The 18,238-nt window shown below is 33.1% G+C and overlaps 2 protein-coding genes across 4 annotated transcripts in view; one reads left to right on the plus strand and one right to left on the minus strand.

Annotated features, from left to right (window-relative positions):
• Positions 1–18,238, plus strand: part of LOC140039194 (lipid droplet-associated hydrolase-like) — a 251,811-nt gene that overhangs the window by 9,537 nt on the left and 224,036 nt on the right. The gene's annotated exons all lie outside the window — the stretch shown is intronic.
• Positions 4,061–18,238, minus strand: part of LOC140061681 (oxidation resistance protein 1-like) — a 34,222-nt gene continuing 20,044 nt past the window's right edge. For all 3 annotated transcript variants that reach the window (XM_072107938.1, XM_072107913.1, XM_072107921.1), the window contains 9 exons: positions 16,172–16,438; positions 15,494–15,663; positions 14,322–15,142; positions 10,192–10,354; positions 9,770–9,932; positions 9,242–9,361; positions 8,744–8,902; positions 8,228–8,397; positions 4,061–7,999 (listed from right to left, as the gene is read on the minus strand). In XM_072107938.1, the coding sequence (XP_071964039.1) occupies positions 7,858–7,999; positions 8,228–8,397; positions 8,744–8,902; positions 9,242–9,361; positions 9,770–9,932; positions 10,192–10,354; positions 14,322–15,142; positions 15,494–15,663; positions 16,172–16,438 (2,175 nt within the window). In that variant the 3' untranslated portion in view covers positions 4,061–7,857. The remainder of the gene's footprint in view (positions 8,000–8,227; positions 8,398–8,743; positions 8,903–9,241; positions 9,362–9,769; positions 9,933–10,191; positions 10,355–14,321; positions 15,143–15,493; positions 15,664–16,171; positions 16,439–18,238) is intronic.

The following is an 18,238-nucleotide window of genomic DNA, read 5'->3' on the forward strand; positions in this document are numbered from 1 at the left end:
TTATAGACAGGTTTAAAAGAATCGATATAGATAGCGGTGTTCTTATCTATGCTAAGAGGATGTAGGCCTATACGTGTCACTTTCACGATGATTAAATTTCGGGTTTATTTTTTTCGTTTCCAGATTTTTTTGGTCAGACTATTATAACATTGCCTACTGAATTACAAATTACATTACATTACAAAGAAAAAAAACATTTTCACAAACTTCCAATGATCTGATTGGTCAATAGTAGTCTGGCCACGACTTTTTTAAATTTTTAAACTACTTTTCGTAAAGCTTGGTTCCCATTGGGACGCAACGCAAGGAAGTAGACGCAACGCAAACGAGCCAATGACAAGCGACAGTCGAATAAATCCATCGCTTGTGATTGGTCAAATCCCTTACGTCGTTGTGTTGCGTCTCTAGTGGGAACCAAGCTGTAGTGGCCACGGACAGTACTATTGGAATTAGCCGGCATCTCTTCCTTAGCAACATTTATCATTTTACTCGGTTAATGGCATACCGATGATATTACAGTTGCGGTGCTTCGAGTAAAGGTCGAAAATTAAGATATACTAATGAATTGATACGTTTGTTACATCTGCTGGTCGATATTTGATTTCCATTTACAGATAATTCAAGTTACTGCCATTGAACCTTGTCGAGTCCCGGGCCTTGTGGGCGTCATCGACGGTTTCGGGTGATTAAAGCCCTCTCATTCTGTGCGGTGCGGCATAGCAATTCATGAAGAAATAGCATCCACGTATGCTTACAAAAAATATATATTTGAGTCTGAGGATTTTGTAGAGTTATTAAAGTCCCATGTGACATTTATGTCACAATTACATTTACAATATTTAATAGTATACCAAAAGAAGCGAGTGCTTGTCATGGTAACCATTTTTTGCATGCATTTAAATGTACACATGATGCCAGACAACATTCAACAAAAATGATTTACAAAAAAAAAGAAAAAAGAAACAATTGGTCGTCCACGACCGGTCAGCACCTCCGTGGGGCAGTTTTCTGTGGTGAAAATGGGAAATTCCTCTCTACTTTAATAGTGACGCACCATGGAGGAAATATATTTCCTCCATGGACGCACGTACATAAGCGCGACCAACAGTGACCACCACCACATGTGAGGTATAAAAGGACATTAGGCTGTGGCTTAATAATCACTAAGATGACAATGCAAACATTATATAGACTCGCACAGATTGCAGAAGGTAAATCTGCTGTAGGGGTGTACTTTGCATTGGTAGGCATATTATGAAGAAATAATAGAGACTCACACGCCAAGGAGGCCTATTGTTCATGCTTACCTTACACACAGACGATTGTTATGCGTGTATGGCAATTAGAAGACTTAAAATTAGCACAAAGGAGCTCACTGTGTTAAAGTTTCGAAGAAATCACCTTACGAAACAACGAAATCAAACGTAATTTCTTTATTAAATTACTATAATTATTTGATAAAAGTAACTGCTGTTGTGTTCTGAAAAAGATCTGAACCTACTGTGCGCTTTACATGAATATTGAATAATAATAATGTATCAAGGCCGGTCTATGTTGTAAATGTTGTGCCAAAAACAACTTTAAAAAAGAACTCATTTAGGCCTAATCGGATTTCAAAAGGAATGTCTCTGTATATCTGGAGATAACCAAGCAATTTGATTGAAATTGAATCGGGGAGCGGTGGGTTGATTTGTTCTATCTACCATAGTTAATATTTGATTATGCATTTACTGTTCATTTTCACCACATATTAAAAAACTGAAAGAAAACTTTTTAAATGTTTAAACGTGACATTAACAGATTTGTCATTTGAACTGTATGTACGACATCGGACGTGACAGGACGGATGATGATGAGTTATTAAGTAGCCGACTATACTCTACCTTTAATACTCCTTGGGGAAATGTCTCACTTCGTTGATGCTTATTTCTGTGTTTTCTATGCTTATATTTGTTCTTGGTGGGCTTAACCTTCGAATAATCCGGCCTAGCTGGAACAGGTGCACCAGGTAATCTCCATTCGCCATTTTGATCAAGTATTTCTCCTTTTAGTAACCTCTCCTTAGCCCGTGTGATCGCATTTTGGTAACAGTTATCAAGAAGGGGGTTCGCCTGCCTCCCCCTCACACCTCGGGGGTGTGTTCCGTGTATAGTCACAACACTAGGAAATCGAAGAGATCCGATATCGTTCTTGTCCTTCAAACTGCAAATTTCCGATGAAGGAAACGTATCATAATGGCCACTTGTATCATAGTGGTCTGTTTCGGAGTACGTAGACACGGCTGTTGGGTTGTATACACTATCACATTCACTTGCTACCCCAGAATCTACCACATCATTGTTAATGTATCCACCAGGATAGTTGATTAATGGAACTGCCGCTGTCATATCCTACCAACATCTCCTTATTATTTAATAATAAACTTCTCTCGATGCTACGCCTTACATTACCTCGTCTAAAACAATAGTTTCTATTCCGAATGTATGAGTTTTATTTAATACCAACACCGTTAAAGTAAGATCGCCATTTAGGCATACGTCTAAATGTAACGATGTCCCATACGAGAATATTATTAAAACCCGAGCGTTCGTTGCGTCAAAAAGTATTCCAATACGGTGAACATTGAACAATTGCGTAAAAATTCCGATTCATACGGACGACCATTAATTACTAATCCCATTCATGGCCAAGTAAAACTGAATAGAGTCCAAACTTCACCTATAGCTATTCACACACACACCCGATCCGTTGCCTATGTTACGGCGTTGAGTCTCGGTGGTGGTGGTCGGTCCTGGTAAAGATGGCGCTCTTTTATTGACCGAAACTGTAAGTTAATACAATACAATTGGAACTGTTATCTCCTAATTGGAATGGGCCTGTGTAAATTTACTTGTATGGTTAAGGAGACAAAAGGTATAGACCGCGGGTGTACTGAAATCAACAATATGTGGGCACAACAACACGTCGACCGTATAACAGTGCACCTCGACCAATATTAATTAAACGAATTTAAAAAGTAACATAACTTAATCCCTGAAATATTCAAGCAGATATTTTAGTTTTTAATAGAGATATCTTAGTTTTTAATAGAGATATCTTAGTTTTAAATACAGATATCTTAGTTTTAAATACAGATATCTTAGTTTTAACATCTTTACTCCATGGTTTTAAATAGAGATCTCTATTAATAGAGATATCTTAGTTATAAACTAAGAGTTTCTATTTTCGAATAAATACGCCATATACATTCATTGATTGTGGACAAGTTACATACACAGTATAATATACATTACTGTACAATATCCTATGGAATATCAACTATTAACGGATACATTTATGGTGTACACACAGAACAAAGGTCGCATAATAGGGCAAACTGTCGCTATAGAAACGGTACACAGGGAATATAAGGAAACCCCCCGTGGTTTAAACAATGTCACGTTGATACCAATTCCGCCGTGGAAACTCTCTTTGTTGTTAAAAAATCGATATAAGTTTCGAAAGTTTTTTTGTTACGAAGAAATATATCAACATAAAGAGTGTAATAAATAGCATAGTAGGCCTACTGAAAAATCGATTGTGAAAGTACTGTAGTTATTTACCTTAATCGAAATACTTTGACATGATTAGTACGCCGTTACGAATTACGTCATGGGCCTATACTACAAAATGCTTAAAAAACCACACCACAGGAGATGAATTAAAATTAAAATTATGAATGAACACATTTGACAAATGATGATGTTTATTGAGGTCTGACATGGAACAACATCATAATGATCATAGTTCACAAAAACCATCAAAACTAAGTAGTCTGAACGGAGGTTATAAAACACAGTCAGTCAACTGTATACAACACATGACGTCTCATAAAACGTGATGACGCCCGCGCTAAACTGATGACGTAACGAAGTTAACCACTAAACTTTTGACGTAATTATCGTATGTTACATTTTTGTTTACATTCAGTAACAGAGGTTCAAATATATATGGCTAACAATTGTTAATATATAAATTATTCACTATTTATAATATATGTTTACTGAATGCCACAAATGAATTATTGTAGGCCTATACCGAGTTGTAGTATTATTACCATATACGAATTTGTGGCCAAGATTTGGTTAATTAACATTCACTAAACAACATGCCTCATACAACCCTAATTAAAATACACGTTTATTTGTACTTGTCATTCGAGAAATAATTTCAGAAATAAAACATTTCATTTCATCTATTAATCAGATAAATAAACCACTCAGGCCAAGATAGCAATCACAATATAACTACATTGCAATTTTTAGACAAAATCTCACAAAACAAAATTTACTTTTTGCCTAAACCACCACGACGCGATATTAACCAATATTCAAAAGCTCTCTCTCTCTCTCTTGATGAACAAATACTGTATATGTTTGCTTTAACGTACTGGAACTTCTTAAACTTTTACTGTATAGTAATGTATACGTATGCTTTCACCAAGTTAAAAAGTTGTTAACCTGGTTATATCTTCAGTACTATTAACTAACAAGAATGATTACAGTTACACAAACGGGTTACTGTAGATCACCATAACTAGGTTTAAGTTCATACTTAATCATAATATTAAGTTAAATCAATAAACCTAATAAAACTGAGTAAATTACTGGTATTTAAGTAACAAACTTGGTTAAAAAGTAGTAGTAAGTAAACTAAACTGGTTTTAATTAGTCAACAAACCAAGTTTAATTTGGTAAAATATTTAACTTAATTTTACGTCTTCACCGATAGTTAACTGGGTTTAACATTTCAACTTTAGTAACACAAGGAATCAGGCTAAAATACTATTAATAGTAAATTAAGCCTGGTTAGTTACATAACCGGGTCAAGAACTCAACTAGTTACCAGCTAACTAGGTTAAATACACTGGACCTTAATACAAAACAGTTTAATTTCCTTAGTGAAAACACAATGCACTTATTCATATTTAAGATTGACTCATTCAATACTTAATTCATATTCCAACAATTAATTTAACACAGTAATATATTTACCACTGATGTTTTATACATAGGAGAGATTTATTTCAGTACAATAGAACGATCGTAAGCTCTGTCTACAGTATCAAACTAGTTTGACAATAAAAGTGTGATGTGCCTAAATATGGTAGTGATATTGCCAAATATGGTAGTAATATGACATCATCATGTCCATATATGGGCACATCACATTTATTGTCACATACAGTTTGATAGTGTAGACAGACCTTTAAGATTTTAAAATCACAATTTATATAGCAATATTCCAACAACTAATTAATGTAGTGTTCTATAAAGTGGTTAAATAATGTTATTATATCTATACTGTTTCGTCAACATTATTGCTATTAGCCCATTGGTATTGAAAGATGAGGGATAAACAATCTAAAGCTCTGTCCACACTATCAAACATGTGACAAAAACAATGTGATGTGCCCATATATGGACATGATGATGTCATAGCACTGCCATATTTTGGGAACATCACACTTTTTTTTCAAACTAGTTTGATAGTGTAGACAGAGCTTTAGATTGTTTAAAAATATTTCAGGTCTTAAGTTAATAATAATATTCACATTACGCATGAATACAGTATAGACAACAAATTACACTGGTAAAATAATACAATTAATTTTTTTCTCAAATAACTAAACTAAATATGAACCATTGCAATTGTATTAATATTTACCATTGTTCATGGACTTCTGTGCGCCTATTTTTTCTACTGGTTTTTGTAAATATGATTTTATGATTACTAAATAATATTATTAATAAAAATAATGATTGTATTATGGTACTAAATAAACAACACATGCTAGAATGATTATTGATATCTCAATAATAATTTAAAATTAAGTTCTCTTAAATTAAAATCTAATGTAAAAATGTACAATATGTAAATGTGGTGTTGATACTGTATGTGCTAAGCTCCACAGGGGGAGAGAATGGGTACATTAAAGTGCAAACATAAGTCAAAAAAGCCGAAACAGAAGACAAAATGTATATTTGGTGAGCTACGCCAGAAATCAGAAGTAGAAGTAGGCTACATGGTAGTTAAAATGAAATAGAAGAAATACTGTTTATTTATATTTCTAAATAAATGAAATCTCTGGTGGGATTTGGTCATTGGAATCAGAAAAGAAAGGTAGATCTAAAACTGAAAACAACTCAAAAGTTTTCCAAAAAAATATCATGTAATGGCAGCATTCAATAGCTGTTGCAAGTAATTTTTTCAAAAAATAAAAAGTCCAAAATCCTAAAAAAAAGTTTACATTTTGTATGGAATATGACAACTGTGTTATGTTACACTATTTTAAAATACCTTCAGTAAAGACACTATTATATTTTAATTTAAAAAAAAAATTGTTTATAAAGAACTCAGCCATGAAATTTGTATATAATGTAAAGGATTATAAATATTAACATAATAATTATATAATTTAAAAATAATTTACAAAATCTTAATATGCTAATGTCAAAAATGGGATAAACTCCAACCACAATCAGTCTTGGATGGACCGACATCTGAGATGTTTTTTAAAAATAAAATTAAAATCTCTGTTTCATTTCATTTCATTTATTTCGTCTCACATAATTATAAAAAAAAAAAACAAACAATAGAGAGAGACAGGATTCCCAAAAGCGAACTAAATCAAACTATCAAGTGTGTCTACAATTTAGTTTGAGCGTGAAAGCAACAGCAAATTATAAATAAATTTTAAAAATTTATTATTTTCATATTCAAAATTGGATTATATAAAGTATGCTTTTAAACTAATGCTTGGTTCTCATAGGACGAAACGGGCAAGTAATTTGACCAATCACGACACGATGGATGACGATGATTAAAAAAGAAGTTTGGTCTTAAAATTAGGTTAGAAATAGAAAATAAATGGTATGTAATTTTTCTCTGGTAATCATACAAGTTTAAATTCATATTAAGTTCCATCATGGATCATACTAAGGGTATTACTTCTCAAACAAGTCCAATCAAATATTAAGCTATGTCTACACTATCAAAATGTATGTGACAAAAAAAGGTGTGATGTGCCCAAATATGGTAGTGATATACTAAAATATGGTAGTAAAATAAATTCTCCTTAATCGGGAGCGTGTAAATTTACAGATAACGCGATAACTACTGGCATGTACAAATAATAAGCATCCTAACGGAAACTCGTTTAAATTTATTCAAATGACGCGAAAAAAACGTCGTTGATGGCAAGTAACGCTACATCGATGTCACTTATTATAGGCTGGCACGACAGACGACTGCCATAACTTAACTTAAGCGGACAAAATTTGATTTTTTGCGAAGTTTTGCGAATGATATAATTTGTTGACAACTCTAATCGCAATTTGCGAAAACGTGAATGGTTAGCGTGAGGATAGGATATAACATCATCATGTCCATATATGGGCACATTACATATTCTTTTGTCACATAAAGTTTGGTAGTGTAGACAGAGCTTTAGGTTTCTCTTTTTTACAACAATAGGAAATCTTTACACTAACAGTCTTAATATACTTATTCACAATCTACATATGATACATTAATATTTATACTTACTGTAAATGATCGAATAAGACGCACACCAAACATGATGTGTTTAGAAAAGCTCTGTATACCCTAACAAACTAGTTAGACAAAAAAAGTGTGATGTGCCCAAACATGGTAGTAATATGACATCATCATGTCCATATATGGGCACATCACATTTTTATTGTCACATAAAGTTTGATAGTGTAGACAGAGCTTTAGAACAGTATAACCGCCCTGGGTAAAACACTGCTTGTTTTTTCGATAATTTATTCTACTTAGTTTCTAGTTAAACATTGTTCAGTTGCAACAGAAACCCCATACTTCTAAGTTGCCAACGGTAAAATCTTCTTCTTGTGATAATACTTCATTATCAAATGTTTTACAACAATGACTGCGTCCATGGTATAAATCACCATCTAACCACAATCCAAATTTTCCACTGAAAAAGTAAAAATACGTTTTAAATTTCCTACAAATATAGCATTTTGTTGGTACAAGATTTCACAGAAATTGTGGTACATGCAAGGGAAATCAGACACAAGTTGGAATTTTAAAAATTTAGATTTTCACAAATACTAAAACTACATAATCCAAGATTTAAAATGCTGAAAAAAATATCTTGATACCATGTCTACTTTAAAATAAATGATAAGCATGGTGTACTTACTCTCCACCGCCTATAGCTAAACTATCAATGTCGCCTTTCACAAAGAAATTATTTTCTCCTGTCCATTTGTAAACGGTCAAATCTGGCAGGAAGTTGAAAAGGAATGTCTCCCCTGTACCGTAAAAATGGTCACTGATTTTCATCGGGGAATTTGTAAGGGCACCGAACAGCTGTTGATGAAACAAGAATAATAAATATTTAATATGCTGCTTTCCAATATGAAGTAATAAAAAGATGGAAAGAATTTAATTATACAGTATGAAGCATGAAGACAGTGGTATACATTTCAAAGTATATACAGCCCTGTCTAAACTATAACAATTTATGTGACAAAAAATGTGATGTGCCCTTGTATGAACATGATGATGTCATATCACTACCATATTTAAGCATATCACTACCATATTTGGGCACATCACACTTCACATTTTATGAAACTAGTTTGATAGTGTAGACAGAGCTTAAAATGTAAGTCCTACTGTAGATAATTGTACTATTTGATTTAACAATGTTTACCCTGTTATCTGTGTCCTTAACAACAATTAACATTGGTCCTTCTGTGCCTTGCATCTTACGATAAAGACTTTTCAGGCTAAAACCATGTTCTTCTGTACAAAACATTAAACACCATGAGTGGCCTTCGATGCGTGCTGGCATATGCTTCCCAACAACAAACTGTATGGATAAATAGAATGTTAATTGTTATTTCTGATCCGTCTATAACCACAATTCGAAGTCCATTGAATTTAAACTACTATTATTATAATTATTGTAAAGCTCAGTTCCCACTATGATGCAGTGCAGAGACGTAAGCCACAACGCAAACAAATTCACCAATCAAATGCGATGGACTATTTGAATTGTCGCTGGTAATTGGTCGATTCGTTGCTTTGCTGCTTATGTTGCTATCAGGAATCAAGCTTTACGAGAAAAAAGAAAAAATCTAAACCCACTTGCCAAATTGTTGAAATAAATGTGATATTGTATTATGAAAGACAAAATTTAATTGCATACCTGACGTATATGTTCAATATTTATTAGTCGGCTCTCTCCGATTATGGCCGGGAGGGGGAGGTCCTTCTCACACTCCAGGATGGTCATGCGTCGCCGATTTGCTTCATCTTTGGTTACAATCTAACAAAGAAGTAAACATATTTGGGCATATAACTATCATATTTGGGCATATCACTATCATATTTGGGCATATCACTATCATATTTGGGCATATCACTATCATATTTGGGCATATCACTATCATATTTGGGCATATCACACCTTTTTTGTCTCCTGGGTGGAGAGAGACTAACATAAATTAAAGTGTCTTTCCTAAGGATACACACCCTTACAGACATAAGTTTACTAAAAGGAGAGGGCGTGGATGTGATAATATTTGTATGTATGTGAATCTACACAAGCAAACTTTATGTGATCTGCCCATATATGGACATGATGATGTCATATCACTACCATATTTGGCCATATACATACTTTATTTGACAGTGTAGACTGAGCTTAAGTATGTTGAGTGGTACGTGTACATACCTCCCAATCTTTTTCAATAGGGTCATGGAAGAAGTCTTCGACAATATTCATACACATGTCCTCTTGGTTGACCAGTTCAAAGCCCTTCTCATTGTGATATACGTCCTCTTTGCCGTAAACTTCCGGAGACCATTGGAGGAAGAAGTCATAAAGGAGATCAGCTCTAAATAAAAACAAAATATATTTGTTTCAATTTAACAATTTGATTCCAGTGTAAAGTTCTGTCTACACTATCAATCTAGTTTGACAAAAAAAAAGTGATGTGCCCAAATATGGTAGGGATATGACAATGACATCCTCATGTCCATATAATAGGCACACCACATTTTTTTGGTCACATAAAATTTGATATTGTAGACAGAGCTTAAGATAATATATAAAAAGGTTGTAAAATTTATAGAACTGAAAAAACATTGACTAACCTGTCACGTGGAATTGCAAACCAATACTCAGGTATCTTTCCTCTACTTTTATTGCTTTCTGAATCTCGTTGTGCCTCAAACGTCTTTTGCATGGGCCGATAAACTTTCAAACATAAGTACAGAGGTGGCTTGTCATTTGGTTTAGATGGCTTCGGTTCAAAAGCTACAAGAAAAAAATATAAAGAAATTCAAAAAATATTTAAAAAATGAAAGATTAATTCTTACGTGCACGGTCGTTTGATATAATTTTTACTTTCCAAGAAAGAATTGATCAGAATTATTCGAAATTAAAGAGCGCAGATAGAATATTGCAATAAATTATGATCTCACTTTTACCCACAAAAATGCATACGACACTAAATCATAATGAATGACTCAAAAATTGAATGCTGAGATGAAACTATCTTTAGCTTCTTGGAAACAGGAAAAACAAAAATAGAAATTTTCATAATTTATTCCAAAATGGCATTTACTTATTTGAATAGATTAAATCAACCCTGTTGTTTTATCAATGGTACTCTCTTTTTCTGCAAACTCAATTGATTGTAAATTGTACTGTACCTAGCTGAGTTGTCTAGTACAATCTGTATTGATTTTATAGCTTAACAAAGTGCATTGTTCCCACAGTGATTTTAGTATCAGGAAGGATTATGTAGTAAACACTAGTGATACATTAGTAATCATCAACACTTCACACATTACAATGTAACATAGATTTTACAATCAAACTGTGATTTAATACACTTAAGATGAATTGTCACATAATCTACAAATTGTATTACAGGTTATGTTTGTTAGCTTTAATTATAGTTACAACTTAATATTTAATTTAGCATTATGATACTATGGAAAGAATAATATACTGTATGAATTTGTTTTCTAATAATAATATATTACGAGATTTCCTTTACAAAATAAAAATAAAGGACTTTACTCTGAATACTGTAAGATAAAAAAAAACCCCATAAATTTAAACTCCATAAAACAAAACTAAAGGACAGTAACATTTTATTTTATAGGGATTGTAAAAATAATTATTGGATAGGTTTAGTAAACAACTGAGTCATTGCAAAGTGTAGAACTTTGTATTCACAGATAAAGATACTATAGAATGGTGATGATGATGATGATGATGATGATGATGATGATGATGATAGTGATGATGATGATATTGATGATAGTGATGATAATGATAAAAATGATGATGATGGCAATAGTGATGATAATGATAACAATGATGATGGTGATGATAACAATGATGATAACAATGATGATGACGTTAACAATGATGATAGTGATGATGATGATAACAATGATGATAGTGATGGTGATGATGATAACAATGATGATAGTGATGGTGATGATAACAATGATGATAGGGATGATAGTGATGATGACAACAATGACGATGTTATAGTGATGATGATGACAATAGTGATGATGATGTGATAATGATGATAATTATGATGATGGTGGTGGTGATAACATTGATGAAGGATGACAGTGGAGATGATAATCAGAAATATTTGGCGATAATCAATTATGGATGATGGATTATGATAATAACATAGTGAAACTCATAATCAATTTACAGTGCATATTATCATTAATGTTAGTAAATTAGTATGTTAAATCTTCTATTTATAATTTATATAAGTGTATATAGACATTAAAGCCCTTGATTGGTTCAACATCCATTAGTTGCATTTATACTATCTATTAACCTGCTTGTAAGTAAGCACTTACTCAAGCGAACTCATGTTACATCATTACATACATCATGTTGTTAAACTGACACTTATTAATACAGTTACTGTACTCATCCATGTTTATGAAACATCCATTCATAATATACAGGTGTCTATTAACAATATACAGGTGGCACAGTCTATTAACAATATACAGAGGTGTCTATTTATTAACAATAAAAATTGATGGAAACTGGTTTGATAGTGTAGACGACGGTGCTTTACAGATCAAATAAGGTGTCAATACTGTAAGGTAGTATAGTAAGGGGAGGGAAGGGGGTTTACAGATCAAATAAGGTGTCAATACTGTAAGGTAGTATAGTAAGGGGAGGGAAGGGGGTTTACGCTGGGATGGGGAGCTGGATACTTAAATCTTACTTTGATATAAAAATAATATACAGTGAAAACATATTACTGTATTTGTTGACAGTACATTAAATTACTAATTAGACATAACTATTATAACAGACTAAATCTCTTTGTTCGTTGAATGCATTTAAATTAAAGTGTAAAGCTAATATTAAAGCACATTGTCCATATGGTGTGACTATCCGGCGTCACTCACCTACGCTAAATTCATTATGTTGCAGCTAATTCTACAAACGTACGTAAAGCCACTTATCTGTAAACAACACTACTGAATGGGCCATTAACACATTTAAAAAATTACTAAACTAGTTATGTTATTGGTAATTAGTAATTACTGGACAAAAAATAAGCTAATTTTTCTTTACAAGCGACAGCCAGATGTTTTCAACTGTATCAAAAAAAAATAAACCGTATATCACCAAGTAAAACCCACTCCCTAATTTAGGCAAAATTTTAAACATAAGACTTCGATAAATTCTATTGTTAAAGTAATCTGAGTATAATTCACCCCCCCCCCCCCCCCTAATTTTCTACATACTTCATAACTCTAGGTTCCCTAAACTAATATTATGCAAAGTTATATGAAAATAAATTAAAATAACAACATACCAAATGTTTCCACTTCATAATATAAACAAACAACGCATTATTTATAAACAATGCCACGATAAAAAAATGTAAAGACTACCAGTAGAAAATGAGAAGAAATGTAATATTTTCAACGACACACTGAGTCATATCATCTGATGATACCTAGTGAAAAACAGCTGTTTTTATCCGTGGATGTAACTTATGATGACAATTTGATATAAACTTCATTGGTTGGCCATCATCATTATTACAGTACTTTAAATAATGCTTGAATGACATCTCTCATTTGTTTATAAATCAAGAGAAAACCATTCAGAGGTAATCCATACAGCAGATAAAAGTGCTGTATCCCAAAGGCCTGCTTGTAAAATCATTTTAAGGATACTGTTAAAACGGGATAGTAGCATGCTACAGAAATAACAGGCACCTTGGAATCGTTACTTTAATACACTGTATTACAGCATTTGATAGCAATAATGTATAGAGACATCAAAAACACATTCCACCTTAATAGACACAAATGGTATAGCAACTTAAGGTAAATTATGAAGGCAATTATTTAGTAGACGGGATGGATATGGTATTGATTGACTATTATATTTTACTGTTTTCCTTATGTAGATGTTGAGATGTCTTTCTGGTTTACTAACAAGACACTCCTACACACTCCTACGTTAAAATTGAGATGCGTTATTTGTCACTAAAAACACACTCCTTCCTTATGTTTACTTAGTTTGATGGGATTATGTTCTAAAGCTCTGTCTCATTCATTCATTCATTCATTCATTATTTATTTGGTCTATTTAAGGATATACAAAACAAAAAAAACTGAAATTGGGGAGACCAGGGTCAACCTAAGTGAACTTAATCACTGTAGCTGAGCCGGTTGACCCAACCCCAAAGTCAGTTTACACATAAAAGACATAAAGACAAAATACAGTTACAGCGAATCAAAATGAATATGAACTTTTCTAATGAAGGCTGATGGGCTTTCTAGGACTGCAGCATCTGTCAACGGTCTGGGAAGCTGGTCCCAGACACGGGGTAACCTGATTGCTATAGAATGGAAAAAAGCCTGTGTCCTTGATGCTTGATGTCTGTCTACACTATCAAACTATGTAACAAAAAATGATGACATGATGATGTCATATCACTACCACATTTGAGAATATTACTAGCACTACCATATTTGGATACATCACACTTTTTGTAAAACTAGTTTGATAGTGTAGACAGAGCTTTAAAAACATTTTTAAAAGGAATTTGCTTTCTGTTTCTGAAAAATGAGCTCTTAGTAATAATTCAAGCTCTTTTCTCACTCACTCACTATATAAAAATAAAAAAGATTTAATGAAGATAAGAAATTGAAACTTAATTTTACAAGATATCTTTAATAAAAATAAAAAATAAAAATCAAATTACCTTTAAACCCACCAGGAATGTGTGATAATCTTGGAATGATAGTCGGACTTGTACAATTGTCTTCTGAGGTCGATCCGCTGCGGATCTCTTTCCCGACTTCTTCCAACTCGTGTAACTCCTTCTCTGTCGCGGACGTATCATGAATACATTCCTTCATGTCGGGTACCATGGAACACCGACGACAGTCAGTCACGAAAATGTGCGACGAATAATTGACAAAGTTTTGGCTGGTTGACTGAGATGGCAGGATGTGTGTGCACATATTTGAATCTAATTGCTTGCTTTGGTTTGAAAGTTTATCATCATTGTCATCATCGGTTTGAGAAGAGATTCCAATATCGCTATTTGTCGTTTCTTTACTCTCAATGGCGTTTAATATCTCTTTCATAACCATGTCTACAGCACAATCAACTAAAGTGTCTGGTGATTGTTCTAATGGCTCAAGAACATAAGAAGAAACATTGCTTGATGATGATGTATGATCATCTACACCGTTTGATGTATTCATTCCGTCGTTATTTCCTGTATCTTCTGTAGTTTTTCTAGTTTCTTTAATATTTATTCCTTCAGAATGACTTAGAGTTTGTGAGTGTCCTCCTTCTTCGATGTTCATATCGTGATCGGTACACCTCGTACAATCACGTCTGTGCTCTTTACTTTGGTCAGAAAATAATTCAGGTAATGGGTCAAAGGTTGAATCAACGCCGGGTGTTTTCACTGATTCTGGGCCGCATGAACAGACACTCTCTGAGCGGTCTTTCATTTGGTCAAGTGGATTCTGCTCATTGTGCATAGGGCAGTAGATCTCATGATTCCCATCCCTGTAAATAAATAGTGAGATAAATGTATAGATGAGATAAAAAAAAAACATATCATGTTCGTTTTAGAGATCAATTTAAATCTTTGTCCACACTAAGAAAAAAAAAGTGTGATGAGCCCAAATATGGTAGTGGTATGTTCAAATATGGTAGTAATATGACATCATCATGTCCATATGGGTTCTCTACTGTAATTTAAATCAGTAATAAGTTATTTTGCAGGATTTTCCTTTTTGTTTTCCATCTAATTGAATGACAACAGAATAAAAAATAAAAAAGGATGCCAACAGAATAAAAAAATTAACATAATTAAACATTTTCCGATGCAAGATTTATTTATTATAGTTTTCCAACCTGTTCATCATTGGTGCTATATCTCTGTACATAGCAGCTCCTAGTACTTGGTCCATAGGTGATAAAACTCCATAAGGTGTTGTACCTCTTTCAATGACCAGCGGGTCCGACACATTAGGGTCAAACATTATTGCATTTGGTGTAACTAGCATAGTCCCATTCACAACACCCTACAAATAAAAAAAGCATTTATATTATTTACTATTTTTAGTATAACAGGAAATTGGCATGTGCCAATAAGAGCCAAGAATTTAATTATTGGCCAGACAATTTATATGAGATTTTTAAAACGACACATAACTAAAGTCTGAGACACAAACATTATGTACAGAGTAGCCTAAAACTATATTATTATATAAAAAAAAAACATCTTTACAAACTATATAGTGTATATAAACAACCAATACAGTAGAGCACGTCGTTTGGGACTACCATCCCTCCCCCCCCCCCCTATTCAGGGGTCAATTTGTAAAGGGGACACTTTTCCATGGAATGAAAGAGGTAAAATAATGTAATAACACTACAAGCAACTCCTAGCCTAATCAGGGGATACTTTCTTCTTGAGAAATACTCTATGTTTGAACACTTAAAGGCCAACTCTCTTTAGGGAGACCCCTACTAAAAACCCTTTGAGGCGTCCCTTAATAGGAATCTCTACTGTATATTTCAAACACTTACCTCACCGTCAGTTATATATTTCACATTTAATTTTAAAAACTGTTTACTTCCAATCTCTGTCTCCGATTCTGTCGATTGAGCACGTACCACTTTGCCCGGTTTCGGATCACTATTTTTGCGAAGGAACGACTTAAACTTTTGACTTTTGGATATGTAGTCATCTTTACTTTTAGACTTTTTTAATTTCGATTGCGGAACTTTATCATTTTTACTTTTAGCCATAATAACTGGTACATCAATCGGCTTCTCACGTACAACTGGTAAATCCTGAAATAATTAAATTAATAATAAACTAAACTTTTGAGAGCAATACCACGCTCAAATAAATTACCTATTCAGGGAACACATGTATTAAGGTGGCATATTGTTGGGTGCTGAAGGTGTACACTGTCCCCTTAATGCAATGTCAACTTTGCGCTGATTACTAGCTGCATTATGGAAGTATGTTTCCATACGTGTTTGATCCAAAAAATGACTGGGGTAACAATGTTCAGCGCTTAGAGGTTTCATTACATTAGGCGCTATATAAATCCAGGATATTATTATTAGTGTAATATACATCATAAGTACCGGTACTATGAAACATGAAATATTTCTTATAAAACCTGCTGCTCAACATGTAACAGTTAATTAACTGTTAATTGTTTTTTCTTCATTAAACTGCCTGGAGGCGCGGCGCGAAAATACTCAGATTAACTGAAATAGAAAGCTTAAGAATTACAATGCCACGCAGATACTGTGTACCTGGCAGTGGTAGCCAATAGCAGGAAGGATGTACAAGTCTTATGTTAAGAGATCCGTTACTATTTAATTAAAATAACATATACAGTATTGTATAAAGAAAATTATTCCTGAAGATGAACAAATAATGTTTTAAATATATTAAATAAAAATGGCTTGCCTCAAGTTTTTTAAAGATTGTTTTATCATTATTTTGGAAGATACTGTAGGCCTATCATTTAAAAATAGTCTTAAAATAAGTGCATATTATTAGATGATTCGCCGACATTGTAAAATGGAAAGAGAGAATATGAAAATACAGTAGCAAATTCGTTCTTTTTTTAGGCTAATTTGGGGATTGACAACAAAAATAGTGATTTTTAGGACTATAGACTTGTAAATGTAAGTTGTTGTTTAAGCTGAAAACATATAGTCTACAAATTTATATCGAACAGATTATGATTCACATCAATGTATAATTTAAAAGATACAAAATTGTTAACGATCTGTTAACACAAAATCCTAATGGTTAATTTAAATTGTTTAAATTTAAAGGCTTTAATGAAATTTTAAATAGTAAAATGTATCGTAGTTGTCTGCAATAAATACTGATAATAGGCCAATATTTTGTCGATAGCCAGTTTTGTTTGACAGCTTACAATAAACTACAAAATACCTGTACAGATGTGATAATGATGAGATAATATGGAAAGTATTTAAAACTTTATTACTATTTATTTTAAATATACTGTATAATACACTATTTGGAAAGCAGTATAATTGTATTTTTACTCAGGGTACCCGAATCTAGGACTCACTCATCTTCTCCTCCATCCGACACTATTGAGTAAAAAGTGTGATTTATAAAGTAATACTCCTCCCTTATTTGTTGTAGTATTGAGCTGGGATTTGGCATGAATATACTACAGGGACATGTCCTCAAACAGGATGAAGCCGTACTGTATTTACGTCTCGAAGATGGTACCGTATAGCCGTATAAACTATTTGGTAGCGAGGTTATTGATGTGTATGTGACGTCACATCCCGTCTTATGACGTCATTACAGCTTCTTTTGTGGTACCCCGAGTATCGCACATTCATGCTTGTTCTTACAGTTTCTTTCTTGAATGAGTCTAAATCTCTGTCTACACTATCAAACTAGTTTGACAAAAAAAGTGTGATGCGCCCAAATATGGTAGTGATATGCCCAAATATGGTAGTGATATGACATCATCATGTCCATATATGGTTTTGATTTTTTAGTGGAGTGTGCATAATATAGTCTCATTATTGATTGATAAGTATACTGTATGTAAAGACAAGATGGTCATACAGAAACAGAAAATA

This window comes from Antedon mediterranea, chromosome 1 (assembly GCF_964355755.1).
Source record: "Antedon mediterranea chromosome 1, ecAntMedi1.1, whole genome shotgun sequence".
In the NCBI taxonomy this organism is placed as follows: domain Eukaryota; kingdom Metazoa; phylum Echinodermata; class Crinoidea; order Comatulida; family Antedonidae; genus Antedon; species Antedon mediterranea.